This window comes from Melospiza melodia, chromosome 1, assembly GCF_035770615.1.
Source record: "Melospiza melodia melodia isolate bMelMel2 chromosome 1, bMelMel2.pri, whole genome shotgun sequence".
Taxonomy (NCBI): domain Eukaryota; kingdom Metazoa; phylum Chordata; class Aves; order Passeriformes; family Passerellidae; genus Melospiza; species Melospiza melodia.
Window position 1 is genome coordinate 144,286,270 of NC_086194.1, and position 18,257 is coordinate 144,304,526.

The 18,257-nt window shown below is 36.9% G+C and overlaps 1 protein-coding gene across 1 annotated transcript in view; it reads left to right on the top strand.

Moving 5' to 3' along the window:
* The window catches only part of ZC2HC1A (zinc finger C2HC-type containing 1A), a 38,052-nt gene extending 21,804 nt beyond the window's left edge, over positions 1 to 16,248 (top strand). The window contains exons 9-10 of the mRNA XM_063151247.1: positions 10,068 to 10,175; positions 10,828 to 16,248. Coding sequence (XP_063007317.1) covers positions 10,068 to 10,175; positions 10,828 to 11,014 — 295 coding nt within the window. The 3' untranslated portion in view covers positions 11,015 to 16,248. The remainder of the gene's footprint in view (positions 1 to 10,067; positions 10,176 to 10,827) is intronic.
* The last annotated feature ends 2,009 nt before the right edge of the window (positions 16,249 to 18,257 follow it).

The following is an 18,257-nucleotide window of genomic DNA, read 5'->3' on the forward strand; positions in this document are numbered from 1 at the left end:
CACAAGTAGAGTTCATAAGGTTGACAGATATCTTTCTTTTTTTATTTCCCCCCTCTCCTGGTGTCTCACTAGTCTTTGGTCAGCTTCACTACCATTTGTAGGCATCTATGCTGTGACTGTCAGAAAATCCCAGCCCCTTGCTCAGTGATTTTCTTTATTTCTCCATTTTTTAGAAGTTGAATTAGCACCTACTGATGAGTGGCAAACAAGCAGGTCTGCAAACCACAGTAAAAAAAGTCAGCTGAAATAATTTGAAGGCATGTTTCTGAATCCAGTGGTGTAATCCAGTTGTCTGGGAAAGGTTTTTTCCTGTTGAACATTCCTAATTGAAGTCTGTATTTGTCAGTGAGGATGCAGCAATTTTGATCTTCACTTGTTAACAAGGAAGTTCTATGTAATTTTACCAGTCAGTTGTGTTGCAATAAGCATATGAAATTTGGTAGAAAATAAACACCCTTGTGTTCCATCTATTCCTCAGAGATCAGAGGGGCTGAGGGCAGCGTGGCTTCATTTCTGATTGTAACCAGTTAGGCACTGTGGCTAGTTATGTTCAATATGAACTTATACAATTCCAGATTCACAAATAATGTAGCTTATTGAAGCAGCAGATCATTGACTCTTGTTAGATTGCTGGTGATAAATGAAGTAGATCTCCAAAATGTTGTATAACTGTTCCCAGCTATACTGTTGATGCAGCCAGAGGCACAAATCTTACCAAAGAGTCATCCCTGCTTTGGGGAGGGGAGAGAGAAGCAAGGCCATTGTCTATGAAGTAAGGTCATGTTCTCATACTCTAAAAATGGAGGATTTAAAATACCAGTTCTAGACTTTTTGGAAAAGTGGAGGTATTACTGTAGTCAAATATAATTGCTTACCAGTTACTGTGATCCTAGTTGGTGGAGAAGCAGCTTTTTTCTCATTTTCATATTGCTGGGTGCATTTTTCCAATGTATTAGTTATCTTTGGATACTTTTGGCTGAATTGGTTGTAACAAAGGCAGCACAGATCCCTAATAATTCAGCATCATCCTCCACCCAGGTGAGGGAGCAGTGAAGACCGCCTGACATTACTCCTGTCAGCATGTTACCATCTCACATCATCTTCCCAAAGGAGCAGATTTGTGACAGAGGCTGGTTGTGGATGGCTAAGGTGGAGTGAGGCTGATGCTGAGGTCTGGGAGCGCTCCTGTGCTTCCCTGGTACACCACTGGGCTGAGACCTCTGCCTCACCCCAGGCATCATTCAGTTGTTAAGCCTTGCTCCAGCCCAGTGCAAGATTAGCAAGTGACTCAGCTCACAGTTTTGCTCAGCCTTATGAATTCCCCAGAAACTCACAGCATCTCTGTATCTTGACATAGTAAGTCTGGCAATTTTCCACATTTGCCTACTGGACTTTGTTTTCAGTAGTCTTCCATTTTCTCCACTGTTGCTTGGAGAAGAATCTGTGACATGATGAAGCCAAATGGCAGCTGGGGAGGTGTTTGCCCAGGTTCTCCCTGTTTATGCATTCTGCTAAGCACAAGTAGATGGCTTCTGGCTGGCACAGCTCTCAGATAATCTGTGCTGAAAGACAGTAAGTGTTAGCTTGGCTTATAACCTCAATTGCCTACACAATTTCCACATTTAAAGAATATGGGTGTGATGAGTGTGTTTCTGCCTGCAGTCCTTCTGAAAAACTTATTGTCTTCTGTTTTCCAACTCGCCCTTCTGGCATTTGCTGCTTGTACTAACCAACCTTCCACAGGTGGCTGTTACATGTGCCTGGTTCCTAAGTGTTGCATCTATGACCTGGCATTTCTTTTTTTAGCTTCATTGTATTCACTTCTGGGGAAAAATTTGTCAGAAGTTATATTGAAGCAAAGAGTTGTAGGAGCCAGTTACATCATGGAAAAGTTGGATTTGTTGGATTGGTCATTGGTGACAATTTTGACCTTAATCATCTCAACTTCTGCCTCAGTATTGGGGCATGAAGGGGAAATACATATGGTTCTCTTGAAATACCTACAGAACTTTACCAAAGCAGGGATAGAGACACTGACAGTCAATGTCCTGCATGAGAGTGAAAGTAATTAATACTGCAGTGGCAGATTTTAAACACTAAAACATCTTACAATTTAGCCTATAGATAAGTGCAGCTGGAATTACTTTCTAAAATAGAAGAACTTTTGAACATTGCCCTTCAGTAGGATTAAACAAGATCTATTTCTTTTACTACATTTATGATTTAACCAGTAGAATGAAGCCTTAGTGTGAGATTTGGGATTCTGTTACACTGAAATCAGACAGAGCTTATGCTGGAGGATAAGATGTTGTGCTCTTCTGAATTGATAGTGAAACAATTTGCTGAGCAGTGTTGTGTGGGGTTATTTTTAAAGGCAATCTTTTAAATGGAATGTTAATCAATCACTTTTTCTTTTCTCCTTGACAAATATTAAAGAGCCTACACACGTTATTTTGACCAGGTTAAATTTCAGGTTTTGCTGTATAAGAGACAAGTTCCTGCAGTTTGCAGTAAGGGAAGCTGTAACTTTGGTGGGTTTTGAGGTATTACTTCAGGGTGTAACCTTCCATCTTTGCCCAGATTCTTGTAATTCTGGATTTTCCCAGAGACGTAGTAGAAGAGGGGCTTAACAGTAGAATTGCAATTCTACTGTGCAATATCAAGGATGAATTCTGTGTACCGGGTGATGAGGACACCGCTGCGTTCTGTGGGGCCGCGGTCGCTGTTCGTGCAGGGACGCGCGGAGCGGCCGCAGGGGGCGCTGTGCTGAGCGCGCAGTGCCGCCCGCGCCCGCCAGGTGGCGCTGGCGCAGCGCGGGCCGGGCCGGGAGAGCTCGGTCCAGGGCGGGAGCTGGGAATTACCCATCCATGGCCTGTAAAGCTCCTGTGCGGCACCGCAGCAGCAGCAGCAGCAGGCACTTTTTCTGTGTACGGCCAGGGGTGGAACCCTAACTATGAATCCTCGCCTGTAAACCTCGTGTGCAGCATCGCAGCAACAGGCACTTCTACTGTGCACCGCCAGGGGTGGCGCCCTAGCTTTGAATCCCTGCCTGTAAAGCTCCTGTGCAGCACCGCAGCAGCAGCTGGCACTGTTACTGTGTACAGGCAGGAGTGAAACCCTAACTTACGACCTCAGTTATTGTAAGCTATTTTCACTGTGCACTGTCCTTTTTTTTAAAAAAAAAAATTGAATTCTCCCATTCTGCTCCCCAAGTGAAGAACTACTGAGAGAACACAGCACAGTATCATCAACATAAGCTGTGCTAGTGCCAGTCAGGCTTTGTGTGAGTAGATCAGGATGTGTCAGCTGAGTTCTGCTGTGAGTTTTGTTTTTCTGCCTGGACAGAGAAAGGACACAGACAGTCCTTCCAGTATGAATGAAAGTGTTGCATAAGGGCATCATTTCAGGGTCATACAGAAGTGAGTGAGGAGTTGCATATGACTGTTGTAGTCGGTAGGAAAATCTTCATTAATTTGGATGAAAATAGATTTTTATCCTTTTGATCTTGAAGAACTGAAAAAAGGAAAATTAATTCTATATAAGTTATCTGTCATTAGGCTTATAATTTGATATCATGTTATGAAGCAAAGTTTGACATGCATTTTTTTTACAGTATACAGGTTAGTGGTGTCTTACATTTCTTGAGGTATATGGCTGTCAGAAGTAATCAGATGTTCAGGAGAAAAACTTGGGTAGGTTCTTCCTAACCTAAGGATAAGCAAACAGGTGAACCCCACACCCACAAGCAAACTGTTTTGTCCATCAGAACCGGACACCGTTTGTGGCCAGACAGGGATCTTTTGTGTGTACAGATTGTCTGTACATGTTTCATTTGTGAACAGGTATGTTTGTTTGGGTTTTTTTAATGAGACTTAGAAATTATATTTTTTTAATATGGCAAATGAACCCTTAGAAATTAATGTTTAATTTTTGTTTTATTTTGGGGATGAAACCTACATTTTAATGTTAATGTTTCCCTCCTGGGAATCATGTCTGCTAGTGATACATCCACTACTGTCTTACAGCTGAAATACAATATGAGCAGCACACCAAATCAATAACAGTAAATTTTAAATTCCACTTACATGTTTGCCATAAAGCATTTGTAACCTTTAAAAGCATTATCTTTTTAAAGCGGTTTGTTCCTTTTATGAAGACCGTAACTTACAGGACTTTGTTTAATGAAATCAAGATATGTAAGTAGTTGTCTTCAAGATCTTTGCATTTCAAAAATTCTTGTAATCACGTTTTTTTTTTCATCAGAATGTGAAAGCGCTGTCACCTTTGGTTTTTTGGTTTTGTTAAGGTGTGAAAGAATACTGTAATGCTTTGTAATGCTGGAGTTCACAGATTATGCTGATAATTTGTTAAAGTTCAAAAATAGCTAAGAAAATCCTGTTAGGTTGGAGTATGTGTCTTACAGTGTCAAAGACCTCAGCCTTGCTTCTCAGTTTCTTAGGAGTATGTAGAGAGTATATATTGGGTCAAACAGGAGTTAATTAGTTTGAACTACAGCATCTATTTGGGATGCTATTTGTAGGTTTTACTTTATGATGATTAGATGATAAAAATGCAGAACTTAACTTGAAGATCTGATTTTCCAATCTAAGTTGCAATTTCTGAAAAGCTAAAAGTTTTCCTTACGATGATGTGAGGGATTTTTTTTATTATTTTGTTGATTGCCTTTCTTTAAAAATGTTTTGAAAATTTGATTTTTGATTTATTCTTTTTGGCTTGGAAATGTTATCCATAATACTAAAAAATAAGTATTAAACTATTGGCTGTGTATATAGTATTATCTATTTTGATAGGTTTTTGTTGTTAAAACAAAGCTGGGTTTCTTTCAAGCTGTCTTCTATTCTTATTACAAATTTAAAAAAAAAGAAAAAGGAATTTTTTCTTCTTGCTAGTTCTAGAGTTGCACTTATACATCTCTTAAATATTTCTAATGTTTAAATTTATTGTGACTTGTAATTATGAGCCCCCTTTTTTAGATGTGTTGTGTGAAAGCTGGAAAGCTGTATTGTATCATGGAAGCTGTTCTTTAAAGAAACCAAATGTGAATAAATTGTGCAGAGTTTGAGAATAACTGGCATTAGTGTTTTGTTGGAAAAAGAATTTTAAATAATATATTGGAGACCTAATCCAATGTCTATGAAATCCATTCCTCATCAAAGCAATAAGAAACCCTTTTGTTTGCTGGATAATTAAAGTCTGATTTGTACTCTTTTTTATTTTTAAGTCAATGGGATTTCTTTGGTAATATAACTGTTGAATTGTGAGTATTTTTAATTTCTTTTTTTGCATAACTTGAATAGCAATATAGCGCTGTCTTTATGAGCACCCCTTTATATATTTTGATAGCAAGATGGACAAGTTAGGCCCACCACTGCGAACTGGAAGAGATGTGCAAAGGTTTTATGACACTGATACAAAAACAGACAGTACCATCAAAAGGCCAGATGAGTTGTTGCCAGTAAAGAAGTGAGTATTACAAATCAGTGTAGTTTATCTATTTTGCAAAAATGTTTCTCCTGAGGAGAAAAGTGTGTCCTTGATGAGCACCAGTTTGCCAGTATGCCCTCCATATAAATGCTGTGGGAGAAGAGTAGATTATATCATTAGTATCAGAGTGAGGTAAACAGCCTCATAGGACAGGGTAGATGAAGGTTTCCCTTAGATTTGATTTCTTCTGTCAGTGCTTGATTACAGATTAAAAGTAACAAATTTGCATCTTGATTGCAGATTAAAAGTAATGAACTGGTGCCTTTCTAAACCCGAGATAAAACTGATTTGCATGATGCAAAGCTGAAGTAAGCATTTATGCCTGATAACTATACTGGTTTTTGACAAAGTAAAATTGTAATTTTATTCTCTTGAGGTCAAATATTTCTCTAACTCCTACATCTGTAAGGTAGCTGTGATGATCCAAAAATATGAGGAATGCAGACTTTGTAATGAAAGGTGAAGTCTTTGGTTAAGTCCAACTTACCTCATATAAAATTTCTGGATATTCAGAAGTCTTTATAAGGTCTAAGTTAGGAAGGAAGGTTATTCCAATTATTCTAACCTTTTAGAAAGGAAATAGATACTAAATTGTAGTTAAGCTTTTGTTGTATTTTGGAAGATGCCAAATTCAAATAGGCTGCATTTTAATATTCTAAAAGAGAAATAAGTAATGAATTATGTGGCACATACATGGAATGTATTGCTTTACATAGTAGAAATGTGTCTGAATCTCTTAATGCTGTAACCAAAGCTGTAGTATCTTTGAGACAGGGACTTTGGTTTTGAAGAATCAAAAGCAATAAAAGGAATGGGAGCTCTTCTTAGACAAACAGAATTTCTTTGTTTTTATTTGCTCTTTTGCATGCTTGGTTAGAGTTATAAATCCTGTGAACCATCAAAAATTAGCTCTGTTTTTCATTTTGTAATACATTATTAAGAGGTTGAAAATTTAGCTTGGTGGATTACTACATTTGCTTAAAACAGGCCCTATGCATAGAGCAGTGATTTGATTTTTCTTCTCAAGAAAAATTCTTTGAAAGTTATAGGCATTTCTTCTGCTCTTCATACAATCCTGTTGTTACTCAAGTATCTACTTAGTTCAAGAATTAAATCTGGCTTACAGGCAGTAAGTTATTCAGTATATTGCATGCCAACAGCATTCAGCAAGTGTGAATAGTTCCTAAACTTTCTTAAATTGAGCATAACAGTGTGGGTGGTTGCAGTTTATGGCAAAGGTTTCTGGACTTTGGGACGCATGCCATTAGTCAGCAGAAAGTTATTTATGACTTTACACAGAACTATGAGCTGTTGTGGGTAACAAGGATATCTGAAAGCACTCTAAGAAGCAAGATTTATGTGTCAGTTTTTTATGATAGAATTCAACCAAATCATACATGCATACATAGAAAAATACAGGCTTCTTTTACAAATTACTTTCAGATTTTTGTTTTGCAAGCAGTGGTAATTCAACTAGATGTACAACATGAGCTGCTTTAGGAAGGGTAGTCACTTTCAATCTTACTTCTTTTAAAATAGAAAGTGGATAATAAATTTCTTCAGAATATGTCTAGATTTTAGGAGTTCCTGCTGGTGTTCATACACAGCCTCATCTGCTGTCAGGCTCTATTCATACTTCATGTGATACAGTGTAGAGCAGGAATTTATATATCTTTTCAAAAACAAAACACAAAACCCAACCAAACAGGAAAAGTAACAGAAGTGGACAAGGATATAGAGAAGGCAGAGATGGGGCAGATCAGAAGAAAACAAGCTGTGCTGGGACAAGTTGAAATAACCAAAAATACCTGACTTTGTTGGAAGGCAACTGTCTCTAGAGATCAGATTGTTACTTAAGGATGCAATTTCAAGATTTGTCACCAAACATACATGAAACCTGATGCTAATTTTGTGTCCAGATTTAGGCTGAGTAAAGTTGTAGACAGTGGCAGCCTACTCCTTGTGTTCATTTGCTCATCAAAAATGTCAGAAATCACGGAAGGGGTAAGGTTGGAAGGGAAGTTTCTGTTCTGAAAATATATTTTAGGTTTCTTCTATATTTTTAGAAAACTAGTTGTGGAAAAAGACTGCAGAAATATGCAAAAAGCTGTTTTTAAACATCTTGGAATGAAGATGCCCTGTTAAACCTTTAATGAACCATGTTTTATCTGTTCATGAGACTTTAACTCCTTTATACAGGGTGGACTCTGCACTCTGCTTTTCAGTATTTCGATGTCCTCCCCTCCCCAGCTCAGTGGCCTGAATGCTGTATTAAGACACTGATTTCTCTGACATTTCTTTAGTATACACCTAGTACAAAAGCACCATGTGAATTTTCAGAGTACTTAGTGAGATAAGGGTGTTTGATACAGTTGAAATACAGGGGAGAATAGTGGACTGGTTTTCACATCAGTTTATTTCAAATATCTGGGACTCCTAACATAATGTTCAAAATTGATTCAAAGTACACTCTGAAGAGACTTCAATTTAGGAAATTAATGTTGTTAGTTTTGAAAAAGCTGCATGTTGGTCCCAATGTGAAAATGCAGAGAAAATGGCATCAGTAATAATTTTGAATTTTTGTTTTCCAATTACTTTAAACTGTCTGAACAGGAATTGAGGCACAATTCTATTCTTGGCTTCATTGCATGATCATCCCTGATCCATGATGATCCCATAATGTTTCTGTGTTATTATGTTTCCCATAATGTTCTTTTTTTTCTTTATATGCTTTTCTGTCTTCCATAACAGGTAAAGTAACAGTCCAGTATGTTCTTTCTACTATGGAACTCTAAAGAGTTTTACTCAATTTTAAGCAAAGGTCCCTCTTCACTGTATAATGAGATGGGGAAAATAGCACAAAATGAGCATTGAGCATCTGTACATCGCAGCAGTGTAACTTAGGTTACATTTAGAACTTTTATTCTAGAATTCTGTAACTCCTGAAAGACTGACATAACTTCTACTAAGTTTAATTCTGATATAGCTGATGTAGTGCTTTTCAGTCTGCACAATTTTTTTTTTTTTTTTCAGTTAGGTCCATCTTTAGAATCTCCTTGCAAAATAAGGGGGCAGACAGGGAAACTAATGGAGAAGGTTAGTGTTCTGCCCAGTGATCCATAATGTTTGATCATTCCACTCTACCTGCTACAAGTAGAAGCCATTATTTTTAAACTTGAATGCTTTAGTTAGATATAATTTCTATTTAAATAATCTTGCATTTAGTTGCTGGTTTCCACCTTTGTGCTTAATTATTTTATCACTTCTCCACTGTTTGAAGTGATAGAAGGAGCTGAAAAGCCATCTTTATTCCATGTGCATGATATGAAGGGAGAAATGTTTTATGCAGCATGTCTATAATTAAGGAGTTATTACATGTTCCTTAATTGTGTCAGCGTTGCATTTGAAGTTTGTGGAGTTGAATGCATTTCCTTGTATGTAGTTTGAAAACCAAACCAAGACCAGGCAGTTTATAATTCTTAAAGGAGCAGTTAGGTTTATCTGAAGGGGGTGAATGGTCTCTCGGTGTCTCGGTGACTAATTTTTTTTATGGAGTCTTGTTTTAATTTTTTTTAATGTCCTTGAGTGAGTCCCAACTTAAATTTTATTTATGTATTGGTGTTCAAGAATAAGAACAGAAAAATTCGGTCATGCACAAGATGTCATAGTCTGAAAATTTGCCAAAGAAGAAGAAATCCCAGTGTATTGTAGTTCTTTTGAGCAATGATGAAAACTTCTGTCCTTGATCACTAATGATAAAATGATGCCCCTTCCAATTTATTTTTCTTAGTGCTCCTTGCGGTATTCTGATGTTCCTCTACTCATCAAAGCCAGCAGCAAGATGTTCTCAGTGTTTGGGATATGCTGATCATTGTATACTGACTTCTCGTAATACTTACGAGTCCAGAGGGGAGCAGTTTCCATATCTGTGTGGTCATACTATTGATCCCACTGTGACAGTGGGATACTATTGATGAACACTGTGACAGTTTAGAAAAAATTGAGGCCCTAATGCCCACCTGGATACACTTTCTCCTTCTACTTATATTCATAAATATAATTGTGCTTTGAAGAAAAAGTATTTACATCATTATCTAAGAAGAAAAAAGTCTTGTTCACTCACTTCATATTGGTCACAAAGTATTGAAAATATGGTATCCTTTCTACAGATCTTAAACTATTAAAAGCTGCAGTCATCTGCTCTCTATTTCCCTAAGAGACCTGCCAGTCCTAAAAAGTGACTTACAATTTGTCAAGGTAGACATTAGAATGTACTGAGCAATCAGTAATGCAGGATCTACCTGTTAGTAAGTAAGACACATGAATGGGAAGGGACTTACTGTTTCATTTAGCTTGTCATTGTAAGGTTCAATTCATAACAGTTTAAACCATGCAAGTTTGTGCCAAAGCTCCTTTGTCTGCTGGTAGGAAATGAGTTATTTTTCATACAGATAACTAATGTGTAGATTGATGCCCTTTTATATGTGTGTATATATCTACATATATATTTGGATGTATTTCTCTGTGTGTGTATAAAACATCAGATATTTCTTCTACTTTAGAGGCGCAACAAAAACCCGGACTTCAACCCCTCCTGGTGTGGCAAGAGCCATGAGCACGGGTGCTTTGACAAACAGAAGGAAAACTAGCAATTCAGACATTCACTTAAGGTAGCTTTTGACTTTGTGGACTTTGTCATTGATAGAGCCTTCATTAAAGGGGATTTCCTACCACAAAAGAGGTTAGGGAATGTATTCTTCTCTGCAGTTAATTGATGATCAATATTATTTGTCTTGTATAAGGTGCTCGATATATTTTGCATGTTTATCATCGGACAGCACGCCTTTATCATTTGTCATGTGCATTTTCCCTGTTGGAAATGTGAAAAACTGCTTGGGAGCTGTTGAAAAAATAACCAAATATTATTTCTGTAGAAACTGCATTAAATCTGCATGCTAAGCACACAAATTGTCTTGCCCTTTTAAAAGGTAGGATGAAAATTGTATTGCTGGTTTAGTCTTCCTTTTTGACAAGCTAAGTTTTAAGTTTTCAAACACTCCAGTTAATCTAAGTAGTCAATGAAATATTTGATCCTGCTCCTCAAACTCTGGTGGTTTTTATTTTCTTGCAGGGAAGGTGGGTATCTGGAGATATGTATGGGAGCCTGGCTAGCATTGTATATAAAATATACCACTCTCTATAGGAAGTGATGGAATTAAAATGACAGTAACAGTAACTATATTCATTGCAAGGATTATACTAATTTTACATTGTTATACTGAACTGACTAACAGAGAATGTTCTTCATCTGGGAATTTTCAGGTCTGATGGGAAAACTGGGTATGACAATGGAGACTGCGCTTCCTCAGTGAATGGAGGAAGTGCAAAAAGCAGCGAAGGAATTTCACCTGCGCAGTTATCCAAGTTCTGCCATGAATGTGGAACGAAGTATCCAGTGGAATGGGCAAAGTTCTGCTGTGAGTGTGGAATTCGAAGAATGGCTGTGTGAACACATTCTTTAAAGCAGAAACAAGAAATTGGAACATCTGCTATGTACTGTGCATGGAAAGCTTGAGTACTCCACCCAGTTAGACTTCATGCTGAAAAAGTCAAAACATCACTTCCTAATTTTCTGAGTGCAATCTTCTGGTTACAAAGTTATTTATAAACAATGATATATACTGTATATAAAATAGCAGCTACCTAAAACTGTGCCATTCAAGGAAATACTCTTTACTCTTTGTTGAAAATATTTAAAAGTAAGGTAAAAATGCTTTAAATAACCTAGGTAGCAGAAGAGGTTCAATGCTATTTTTCTTTGTAAATCCTACTAGGCAAAGGATTTTTTAAATCTCTTATGTAGGGTAATGCTTACCTGTGGGGAACTAGCCATGAAAAACTTGGGCTTCAAAAGTTTCTCTGTGGAGGCATTTCTTTCATCTATGACAGTAACTTAGATGCTGTGTTCTAAGTGAAAACAACATGAGGAACTCCTTATAAATTCCTAGATAAAAGTGTAAAAAGTTTAGATCTTTAAACTCTTTAACAGTAATATGCTAATTGGACTTTCCAGTTGCTTCCTAGGATTTTTTAAAGAATCAAAGTGGAAAGACTACCTGAGAATTCTCTTTGCATCTAAGAAGAAAGGCAAGATTTTCTTTTAGTGGCTTTCCATGTTCTGTTTTTCAGTAAAAATGTGTTAATATTTTTATGTATTTATAAGGAAAAATATGTTATTAATTTTATTATTATTCATTTTATTAAGTTCCTTTTGTTTCAAAATACTTGTCTTCCTCCTCCTGTGCTCCACCATGCCTAGCATATCTAAAGGTGTTGTGCTTTGACCTGTTTCCAAAGGTCCTCCTAGTTTTTTCCTTTTCCCTCATTTCCTCAACCAAAGTCGAAGTCTATGCTTATCCTACCTAAATGTTGAACTCTTATTTTGAAAACAGCCTTCTTGATGTATCCAATACCAAAAAAATAATAGTTCTATAAAAAGGAATGCTATTAGAGCAGTAGATCTTGATGTAAGTAGTGAGTCTTTTTTATTCTTATTCCTGTGAAAATAGCACAGCTTACACATGCGAATGAATAGGGGAGTAACTGTGCTTCACTGCTATATGTGTCAATACCTGAATTTTAATTTTTTTGGTGATTTTATGTATTTCTGATCCCAAAACAGCAGTTTCTTCAAGTTAGTAATAGACTTCACATTAATCCATTGGGAAGAAGGGAGAGACTCAAAGTTGTAGGGTTTTTTACTAATTACTCAGTAAATTAGTAAATTACACATTTAGTAATAAAACCATTCACAAGCCAAATCACTTAACTTGTATCTTAATATTGTAATTTATTTTGTGAAGTTTTGCTTTGAAGTACTTGCACCATCTTCATTATTTGTAACAGAACAATCTGCAATAACTTAACTGTGCCTTTCCCACAGTAAATACATTTTTTGTTAGAAACTGGTACTTTCAGCTCACAAACACCATTAGTTTCAATTCATTTAATTTCTTTACAACTTAGATAAAATATAATGTAGTGCTCCATGATAGTTTTATGGTCCTTGCTTACATTCTCAAAAATTGTGGTTATCAATGGTGCCAATTTGGAAGAAAGCATGATTGAAGAAAAACATCTTCAAAGCAGATACCAATCTAAGAGTGAGTGATTTAAGAGACTTATGTAGTTTTGTTGCAAGCCACAAGCTATTCATGTTTTAAAATAAGTTCAGTGAATATCTTGCACTTTTTATACATTTTTTAAAATAAATTATACTTCATTCAGTGTAATCTTTTCACAATTGGTGTAAACTGGCTACTGAGCATGATAGGATGGATGACTGGTAATGATACTTAGAACTGACAAATCCTGGCCAGTTTATTTTCTAGGAGTTTAGATTCTAGGATCCATATTATGGCACATTCATGTTTGTATTTAGAAAAAACTGGAATTCTACATTCTTTACTTAGATAAGCCTGCTTTGGAGATCTTGCCCTGGGCTTGGGCCATGGAGGTCTGCAGACTGGTGTATTGTGAGCTGAGAGTCCAACAGCAAAGATACCAATCCAGAACAGGTTTGATCAGATAGTGAATCTACTCCTGCCTGATGAAGCTGCAGTTGTTTCTGCTGTAAAATGCATTTTTCCATTTATTAAAAATACTTTCTACAAAGGGAATATTTAGTACAGCACTAAATATCTTTCAGGTTTTCCAGGATTATTGTAACTCCAGGAAAAAACATATTGACTCTTTCTCCTTTGAATTGTATGTGGCAGATCTCCTAATTTCAAATCAATACTCATACAGTTACTGTATTTTCTGCTTTGTGAGCTTCTGTGAGATTCTTTGCTTTCAATGCAGCATTTAGTAAATTACTTGAGTAGCTCATAATTTGTTTCATTTACACTTATGTGATTTATCATGAGGATTAGATAGGGAATTAACCTGAACAGAAAAAAAGGTTTTTAAGACTGATCTTTTTATCTGGCCCTACAAAGAAGGTCTATGAAACAAAATTGACTATTGATAGTAAAACTGGATAATGTGTATGTGTTGTAATCCACAGTAAATATAAGCAGATAATGAAATTCTTTTTGACTGTGTAGTTTGGTGCTGTATGGTAGAACTTACAAGGCCCAATATATTTTGTGTTTATCAACTGGTTTTGTTACTGAATGACATAGTATTCTGAATTCTGTGATGTTCCAGACCCTAGCCTGTATTACTCAAGGTATCAGCACAGATCGGTGTAATTTCATCTCAGTGGATGTTTGTACCATACAGTGGATTGGTTTTCATTACATCCCCAAAAAACTGAATGTGGGAAACAAATTTTTTATATTTAAAGAAAAAAAAATTCAGGGAGTTGGACTGAATTTTCAATCTTTAGTATATTACATGTGTCAGGAAGTTCCCAAATTTAATTTATTGGTGATCTACATCCAGACCCTCTTGCCCTAGTCTTCTCTACACCCTAATGCCTTGGTTTTCATGGGAGGAAAAAACATGAACTATGCACTGTCTGTTTATAGTGAAATATAGTGATGCAATCGTTGTGATGATTCCCATACCAGTGTATAACCTTATGACAGATTTACTGTCTGCCATTTTATCTTCCTAATGTTCTTACCAAGGTTCTTCCATTCTTTAAAGAAGGTGGGGGTGTAAAAGGTCAACGGTAAAATTCCATTTATAGAAACAAGAAGAGGCTGCTTTTGGTGTTTGGCTTGAGGGAGTTTGCATTCCCATTCTACTTTTGTGATTTTCTCTTTTACGAAGGACCTCTCTGAGCCAGGAAGTAGTGCAGGATCATTGGAACTATGCTGATAAAATGCAATGGAGTTATGAAAAATGCCAGCTTCAGTAGTAAAAACAGCATAGCATAAAGCTTGATTGCTATATAATGTACCTTACACTGGCTTATATTTATGCATGATGCCCACAACCTAGGTAGTTTCAGAACTGGAATCTCCAAATATACAGTAATTAAAATATGTATTTATATGAATAATTACACACCACTGCAGGGAGGTGGGCACAGGGAAGTGCTTCACCCCCATTTCAGGTTTTAACTATGAAATGACATACAGGCAGAATTTTTCAAATTTGCCAAAGAGACTGGAGGGAGGGGGAAAGCTCCACCTGAGCGTTCCCTGGCTGGGAGGGGGCCAGGCACGGGCAGCTCTCCTTGGTGCTCCAGCTCTGAGCCTCTCCCGCGTGTTGGGGCAGCGGCTGCTCCAGTGCAGCCACACGTCCTGTGCCTTCACAGCAGGGCAAGGCACAGGGTGTATTGTAACACCTGACCCAGGCTTTATGGATCATGGAAGTGCTCTGCCATCTGCAAGGGACTAGCTCCTAATTCACCATCACAGCTGAGAGCTGGTGCCTGAAATGCAGGGAGAGCGTTTCCGTGATGCCCGCTTACCGAGTCAGCGGGAGGGAGGAGGTATGACTGCAGTACTTCAAATAAACAAGATACATGCACACTGATGTAGACTGTGTAAACAGTCTGCATATAAAATAGAATGGTATTGTCTATGTATTACAAAGGTCACAAGAAGTGCTAGTTTCCATCACATAGACTTTGTATATCTGCAAAGAACAAACCTGTTATGAGTGTTTTTAATCTTGGCTGAAGAAATTGTGTTTAGTAAGAGCACTTTTTTCAATTTTATTTCTATCCAGTTTGACTAAGCTATGAATAGTTAAATGGGTTGTATGAGAAGGTGGAATTTTCATCTGTGGTAAAATTTGTTTCAGTGACTGGTGAAAATAGTTTAATTGCCTTTCAAGTACAGCTTATTCTAACTTGTGATTGTTTTGTTGCTGGTTGGTTTGGTTGTTTTTTTTCCATCTTGCTAAGTAAGGTTTGAGTGACCTAATTGTGTTGTTGGAAGAAGTGTTAGGTAAAAGACTTCATTAGCTGAATTCAGTAGTTACTTGGTTGATATTTTTGTTCCAGTATTCATAGTATAAGAGATTACTCTTGCATACTAGTTCATTTTTTATTTTGTTTTGGGTTTGGTTTTTTGATGTTACATCAGTCCAGAATAATATACATTTCTGGAGGATCCTATTCAGTCCCATTCTACTTCATCTTGCCAGAAAGCAGCTTCCTCATATTTTCTCTTAATAAGTGTTCGTTCTTAACAAAAATAATCAATAGGGAAATTATATTTTCCTAATTTAAACATTTTAGTCAGCAAATCAAATGCTCAGTTTAATATGGCTGAATACTGAATCCACTGAACGTGAATGCACGTTCCAAACAGAAGTGCATGGTTTACCATAGTTCTGTATTTCAGTTTGGCTTTCTGACAGAACCATGAATGGATTTGGGTGGGATCTGTAAAGTGCTGAGTACAGTACAACTGTTACAAAACCTACTTTATTTGATTGCTTTAACTCTTGGTGTTCATCCTTCATATGACACATAAATGTTTCTCTTCATAAGTCTATTTATTCATGTTCTGTGTTTTTAAATTGTGTGTTCATTCATGTGTTGGACGTGATTAATTTTTTCACCATTGCATTTATTATGTTTGCCTTGCCCCTCAGTACATGGGATATTTGTTTGCGACCATCCAGTGAGGTGTTTTTTTTGCCAGCATTCCTTGATTTGTTTGCCTCTTACTTTTTATATTATGTTTATTTTAAAGTGTCAGTTCTAATTAATAAATGTAAATCACCACCTAATGCTAATTTGGCACTTGTTAACAATAAAGCAAATATGCCAATAAAGCTTCTTGTGATGTGCAATTTTTTGTAGTCAAATGTAAAATTATCTTCTATAACACAGCATACAGGTAGGTAATATAATTTCAATTGTATTGTGATGTCTGATCTCAGGTACCAAAAGAATAGAGGTTTTAATTGAGTGAGATTTGAATTCCTAAGTCACCTTGAAAAACATACCGGATATTTTAATCAGTGTGATCTGCTTATATAAAGTTAACCCTCTATCTCCTCTATTTCCCCAGCTATACTGACAATTTACTTTATGTAGAGCCCATCACTGTGACATCTTTAGTATTTCTTTTTTTTCTTCTTCTTAATAATAAAACTGTAAGGGATAGTTAGCTTGATCTGGGTTTGTTCTCCTTCATGACATTAGAGCACTGTTGTATTGATGAAATTATTAAGAAAAAAAGGAAAGTTGTGTATATTTTTCTTCAGAAGTTCATTTATGTGAGCAAAAATTTCAATAAGGGTTTGGATTGCTTTTTTTTTTTTTTGGCTAAATATGGATGAATAGAGATCAATGCCTCTTATCATTCTTTTTTTAGGGGAAACTTCCTTCTACTGAGCTCTTTAATGTACTTGGAGAGATATAGATTTGAAGGGTAGACTGTTCAGTGGAAAAGGAACTGACTGAATGGATTCAGCTGGAAAGTTGTGGTCAATGTGTCTATGTCCAGGTGGAGGCTGGTATCGAGTGCTGTCCCTCAGGACTCTTGTTTTAAAACTCTTGTTTTGGTGCTCTTTCAGTATCTTCATCAATGACACAGTGAGACTGAGTGCACCCTGAGCAAGCTGAAGGACAGGATGCCATCCAAAGGGACTGGAGTGCCATGACTTCTCAAATATCATGGATAGTGACTTGGACACTTCCTCTGCCAGTTCCCTCAGAACCCACAGGTATATTACATCAGGTCCCATGGAGTTGTGCAGGTTCTTTAGATGGTCTCAAACCTGAACCTCTTGCAACAACATTGTGAAAATCCTTTCCATTTAAATACCTCTATTTTTATCCTTGACACTTTCCCATAAATTCCATGTACTTCAAAATCATGGTTTTGACCTACTCATTTCTTTTCTGTGGCCAAATAAGTAACTAAATGCATAAGTGAAGGTGGCAGGGAGGTAGGCATGATGGTGATGATACCATGCACAGTTTTCATTCCTTTGCCAGTTGCTGAAAAGCGCTTTAGTGCCACATTTGTAAGTTCAGGAAACCTGAGGAAGTTCTCAAATTGAAGGAACAAATCAAAGAGCACAAATCAATGCATTTAGCAGTTAACGTTTACATGTAAGTGGTGACAACAGGAAATTTGGCAACAAAAATCAGGCAGGATATTCATTAAGAGAAGTAATCAGAAGAAATCCACAATTTCATAATCACTTCATTTAAATTTCTGCTCTGGATCTACCCTTGGTCTTTGGCCCAGGGTAGTCCTGGAATTGCTTTATTTCTCTCAAGACTTAAGTTGTGGACTGCTGCTTAAGTAACTTAAACTGACTGACCTTTCAGTTTTGTAGTAGCTAATACTGCATCTGTGTATTTTTGTTTTAACTCACACTGCTCTTTGCTTGCCAAATGGTGATTAGGAAATAAGTGCTGGCTTTCAGCTGTTGTTGAATTTCCAAAAAAATAGCAAAACAACTGTTCTTCAGTCTCGGAGACCAACTGAATCCGCAGTCTCCTGGGTCCTCTTTCAGAAGAAAGGATTTCCAGTGAAGTCCTTACAATTGTGGTTACATTCTCTTTATCTGCAGTTGATACTGGGAAATGTTTCCCTGTTCCATTAAAGATTTATGGGTTGGGGTTGGTTTCAGTTTTTTAAGGTGTTTGGAGCAAGTTGCTATCTCTTATACAAAGAGCTAGAGGATATGTGAAATTCTCAGTCACAGTTTACAAAGCTACCACTCCTGCCTCATCGTCACCATAAATACATGGGGGGTTGGAGAGGGTGTATTTCAGGAAAGCATGGCATGCTTTGCTCTTAACCTCTTCCCTCTCAGATTCAGTA